Source organism: Labrus bergylta, chromosome 1, assembly GCF_963930695.1.
Source record: "Labrus bergylta chromosome 1, fLabBer1.1, whole genome shotgun sequence".
NCBI classification, from domain to species: domain Eukaryota; kingdom Metazoa; phylum Chordata; class Actinopteri; order Labriformes; family Labridae; genus Labrus; species Labrus bergylta.
Window position 1 is genome coordinate 16,324,939 of NC_089195.1, and position 6,038 is coordinate 16,330,976.

The window sequence follows — 6,038 nt, forward strand, 5'->3', positions numbered from 1 at the left end:
AGACTGACATAGTCGCATACACACGCAAACACCAAACACACACACACACACACACACACACACACACACACACTGGTACTGACTCTTGAGTTTGTTTCGTGCATTGTTTGCAGACTTCTTGATCTCGTTAGTCAGAGCTTCAACATCGTCCTGAGTCTCTGACAGAGAGAGAGAGAGAGGGAACATCAAACTTATTAAGATGAAGATAAACTCTTTTATGCATATTTTCCTCACATGATAATATATAAATAAATATATATTTTGTGTGTGTTACTTTGATCAGAGGTGGGGGCTGACAGGATGGTGGAGTAAAGCTTCTTGATTTCTGTGATACTCTCGTCCACCTTATCGATGCTGGTCCTGATATCTTCAATCTGAAACCCACATCAACATGCAGGAGAGGGACACCGTGACTGATCACCTGTATCACCTGTGGTTTTGTTTCTCAATTAAAAACTAAAGTAAAGACACACACCTGAGCAAAGAAGTCATCCATGAATGCCTGGTTCTCCATAGGAACCTCGATGTCATCTCCTCCATCACTCTTCTGTAACAGACACACACAAACAAAATTGTATTTAATTATAAGTTGTGTTAACTTCTTGATTCTGATTGGTCGATAGCAGTCTGTTATACATCATTATCACAACATTGTCGGGAAAAAAGATTCACAGAATCACAGAATATTATGATTAATTTTTATAAACAGGGCCCATCAGAGTGTCTCTTGGACCTATCAGGTAACTTAATTAACATCTGAAAATCAGCTCCTAAAGGTCATCTCCTACACGTCAGCTCCTACAGGTCAGCTCCTACAGGTCAGCTCCTAAAGGTCAGCTCCTACAGGTCAGCTCCTAAAGGTCAGCTCCTAAAGGTCATCTCCTACACGTCAGCTCCTACAGGTCAGCTCCTAAAGGTCATCTCCTACACGTCAGCTCCTACAGGTCAGCTCCTAAAGGTCATCTCCTACACGTCAGCTCCTACAGGTCAGCTCCTACAGGTCAGCTCCTACACGTCAGCTCCTACACGTCAGCTCCTACAGGTCAGCTCCTACACGTCAGCTCCTAAAGGTCAGCTCCTACACGTCAGCTCCTACAGGTCAGCTCCTAAAGGTCATCTCCTACACGTCAGCTCCTACAGGTCAGCTCCTACAGGTCAGCTCCTACACATCAGCTCCTACACGTCAGCTCCTACACGTCAGCTCCTAAAGGTCAGCTCCTAAAGGTCAGCTCCTACACGTCAGCTCCTACAGGTCAGCTCCTAAAGGTCAGCTCCTACACGTCAGCTCCTACACGTCAGCTCCTAAAGGTCAGCTCCTAAAGGTCAGCTCCTACAGGTCAGCTCCTACAGGTCAGCTCCTACACATCAGCTCCTAAAGGTCAGCTCCTACAGGTCAGCTCCTACAGGTCAGCTCCTACACGTCAGCTCCTACACGTCAGCTCCTACACGTCAGCTCCTAAAGGTCAGCTCCTACAGGTCAGCTCCTAAAGGTCAGCTCCTACACGTCAGCTCCTAAAGGTCAGCTCCTAAAGGTCAGCTCCTACACGTCAGCTCCTAAAGGTCAGCTCCTACAGGTCAGCTCCTACAGGTCAGCTCCTACACGTCAGCTCCTACACGTCAGCTCCTACAGGTCAGCTCCTAAAGGTCAGCTCCTACAGGTCAGCTCCTACAGGTCAGCTCCTAAAGGTCAGCTCCTAAAGGTCAGCTCCTACAGGTCAGCTCCTAAAGGTCAGCTCCTAAAGGTCAGCTCCTACAGGTCAGCTCCTACACGTCAGCTCCTACACGTCAGCTCCTACAGGTCAGCTCCTAAAGGTCAGCTCCTACAGGTCAGCTCCTACAGGTCAGCTCCTACACGTCAGCTCCTACAGGTCAGCTCCTACACGTCAGCTCCAACACATCAGCTTGCTGCAGGAGCTGGGGATCGAACCCTCGAACTTCTGGTTGAGAGACCACCGACTCTACTGAGCCACAGCTGCCCTCCTTATCTCTAACCATAATGTCATAACGTCTTGTCTGTTTTGTATTGTATCCTGTCATCTTGCATCATTTCGTATAATATCATATTTACTGTATGAATAAACTTAATGCAAAGTTTCTTAAACAATGTCTGCACTCTGCTGGAACAACTTTAGTTAGGTGACCTTTTGGCTAGATTTAAGAAAACTGCTTTCAGACAATCAGCATTAGCAGTGAGAACCACATAAGTGGAACTTCCTGCCCAGGGACCACAGATGTAAAATAGCTCTATAGCTAACTCTGGTCCAACAGTTGTGTTGTGCATGGCCCCCGTCAAATAAACTGAACTAAAATGATTAATGAATAATGACTATTGATGGCAGTGTGTCCTCACTGAGGGTTTAATCAGACGACAGCATAAAATAAAAATGTATATATAGATTAATATAATTCACATGTGGTTACAGATTGTAGTAATACAAACAGTCATTGGCGTTGTAGTGGGGGAAAGTGGGGCTGACTACCCAGGGCCCAAATGGAGGAAGGGGTCCTTGTTGGTCCTGAAATAAATCTATAATTTTAGTGTGGATTTGTTTCTTTCTAATCAGAACTGTCAGCGTAAAGGGAAAACTGGACCAACAAATCAACATGATTTCTAAATCTAATAACTGCAAAATTATTCAAATATCAAAAAAACACAGATTTAAATTTAATTTATTGTTATCACTTGTAAACTACCAGTATTGGGTGATTTATTTTTTTCAATCACCAAAAAATTGCAGACAAACTCCTGCTCGCTGAATGTTTGTGTACAAGTTAGAAGTGTGCAGAAGTTTGTCTGTAATATTTGATGGACTCATTCGTCCCTTAAAACCCTGTCTTACAATAATAGATGTAGTTTTTTCAAAGGCTTCAGTACTTTTGATAGTGTTGATCATTAAAAGTCACATATTATGCCAAATACACTTTAGCATGTTTTTCTAACACTAATATGTGTTTCTAGTCTGTCTACAAACCCCCAGATTTCTGAGAACAGTCCATCCTCTCTGTCTTTTGCCTGTTCCACTTTTCAGAAAATGTGTGCTCAAACAGGCCGTTTGGAGATTTTCCCTTCATGACATCACAAAGGGCAGTAACCCCTCCCCCAGGTGGGTGACACTCCCGCAGCTAGGTGTTTGTTCTGCCCTCTGAGTCTGCCTTCTCACCTTAAACAATATAACATGGAGATGGAAGCCTGATTTGATCTAAATAAAACCCTTTATGCAAAGACAATATCAATCCCTCACTCTGTGTTTCAACATGAATTTCTCAAATATATGCATCAACTGTCTGACTGTTACGCTGTACCTGTCAGGTGACATGTTACACTCAACCTGCTCGCTGCTTGCCAGTGTCATCTGAGGACAGCTGCAGATTCGCCGTCCTGCACGCTCCTGACCCAAACTAAACAGTCACTTTATCCTGATGAACTGATAAGTGTTACATTCATATAAACTTTAGTTCATGACTGGAAGACAATAAAATCAAAGTTATACCGTCAGCTTCACTTAGAACAATGTGAGTCTGCTCCACCGTTTGTTTCATCTTTACATTTATAATGAATCGATTACAACCTGTGAAGTGTTTTCATGACAGAGATTATTTTATATTGTTCTTTAAAATTGGATCTATTGATGTCATTAGAAATAAAGAAAGATTCAGTCCTGACATCATATTTAAGAATATATTCTATCTACAGTCTCTGCTCAACACACAAGTACAAAAAACAGATCTGCTGAATTATCAAACTGACTGTCACAGTTTGTTTGTGTGTGCCTGTATGTGAGTGTGTGTGTGTCAGCAGCAACAGGTGTGTAGCAGCATGAGGTCAATATCTGACTAATAAAAAGTAAAGAAACAGAGTTTTTACCTCCTTCAGCTGAGCCAGACGGTCCTTCATGATGTCACGTTTTTCTGATTTAAATTTTTTTTTAGAGTGCAGAGTATGTGTGTGTGTGTATTTGTATGTGTGTGTCCCTCAGGTTTTAAAATGGCCTCCTGGTTAACCTGCAGATGGACATGATGACACGAACTGAACGAGGAGAGCTGTCAGTCAGAGTCAGGATTTTAAAAAAAGAAAAAGAAAAAATTATAAATAAACAAATAAACAAACAGGAAAATAAACAAACTAATTAAACAAATAAATAGATAAATAGATAGAGTCCGTGTGTGTGTGTGTGTGTGAATGTCTGACACACAACCTGAAGTCCCACTAAGCCTCTAAGAACAGATTAGGACTACAGTTTCCACGACGATAAATCCCTCCCCTTCCTCCCCCTCTCCCTCCCTTCCCCCTCTCCCACTGCACATAAACTCTGTATGTGTGAGGTGATTATATTGATATTCATCTGATGTTTATGAGTTATTTTTCTGAGCTTGTATTGAATAATTTAATATAGTTTTTATACAATCAAATATATATTTTTTAAAGCCGAGACACTTCACAAACTTCCTCAGAGTCCATCACGCTGACTGACAATTATTTTCAACATTTCCATAAATTGCACAAATTAGCATAGAAGTTGCCAACATATTTGTGCAATTTCAAACATTGGCAATACATTTAATTCAGAGTCAGTGTGATTGAATTTGCCTGTTTAGAAAATTATATTTGAAATAATTTTATAGAAACAAAAATATAATTGATACGCATATTAAGTATGTTTAGCATGTTAGAAAATGTCAAATGAATTGAAAACAAACGTTCACAGCTGAAACATTTGATCATACACATTTTCTATCAATAAATTTAAAAGATAATCTGCTGAGTCAGATTAATTTTTATGTTTTATATAATCATATTATATTTATTGATGTAAAGTATTATTAATTTGAAGAGTGACTGAACTTTTGAGGATGTTCTTATAATACGTTTCATTCATCGTCTCATCACAGGGAGGCTGTGGTTGTCATTTATTGCCTCTAGAGGGCGCCAGTGTGATTCAGACTCAGTGTTGATTATTGCAGACGGAATAATTCAAACGCAATTGAAATGATAAATCAATCCTGAATTCACAACGAGGAACAGAGCTTCATATTTCAAACTGAAATTACAATTTTTCATATATTTTTTTCATATTTGTCAACATGAGAAATTTTAGTTTAAAAAACAATACGACATAAAACCCTGGATCACCTGTGACTCTGTGAGCATGTTTAATCTGACAGACCAATCAGATCTCTTTAAATTAATATAGATGGATGATAAATCATTACATTCTTTAAAGCGACAGTGAGGAAGACATGAGGAAATCACAGATATAATTTACCATCCAATAAATAACTTAACCAGATCTATATGAAATATTTACCTGGAATAATCACTCAGGTGTGTCTCTCTCTGTGCAGGGCCGGCTCTGCCCATTTTGGTGCCCTGGGCAAGATCATGATTTGACCCCCCCATATATTGTACGATAAAACACAAATCCTGTGAATACATTTCAGAGCTGCTACAATCTTTAGTTCTATATCTACTACCTCTAATCTATAGTTATATTTCTACACCCTCTAATGTATAGTTATAATACCCTCTGATCTATAGTTATATATCTACACTTTCTAATGTATAATCTACTCAATGTAATCTTTTGTTATAAATCTACTCCCTCTAATCTATAGTTATATTTCTACACCCTCTAATCTTTTGTTATATATCTACTACCTCTAATCTATAGTTATATTTCTATACCCTCTAATGAATAGTTTTAATACCCTCTGATCTATAGTTATATATCTACTACCTCTAATCTATAGTTATATTTCTACACCCTCTAATGTATAGTTATAATACCCTCTGATCTATAGTTATATATCTACACCCAACTAATCTAAAGTTATAAATCTACTCCCTCTAATCTATAGACATATTTCTACTCCCTCTAATCTAGTCATATTTCTACTCCCTCTAATCTATAGTCATATCTCTAGACCCTCTAATCTATATAGCTATTCTAATCTATAGTCATAGTTCTACTCCCTCTAATCTATAGTTATATATCTACACCCTCTAATCTATATATCTATTCTAATCTATAGTCATATTT

The 6,038-nt window shown here is 39.1% G+C and overlaps 1 protein-coding gene across 1 annotated transcript in view; it reads right to left on the minus strand.

Moving 5' to 3' along the window:
• stx3a (syntaxin 3a) overlaps positions 1 to 4,267 on the minus strand; it is a 13,796-nt gene extending 9,529 nt beyond the window's left edge. The window contains exons 1-4 of the mRNA XM_065955014.1: positions 3,866 to 4,267; positions 476 to 547; positions 275 to 374; positions 84 to 158 (exon numbers count right to left, since the gene is read on the minus strand). Coding sequence (XP_065811086.1) covers positions 84 to 158; positions 275 to 374; positions 476 to 547; positions 3,866 to 3,895 — 277 coding nt within the window. The 5' untranslated portion in view covers positions 3,896 to 4,267. The remainder of the gene's footprint in view (positions 1 to 83; positions 159 to 274; positions 375 to 475; positions 548 to 3,865) is intronic.
• Between the last annotated feature and the right edge of the window lie 1,771 nt (positions 4,268 to 6,038).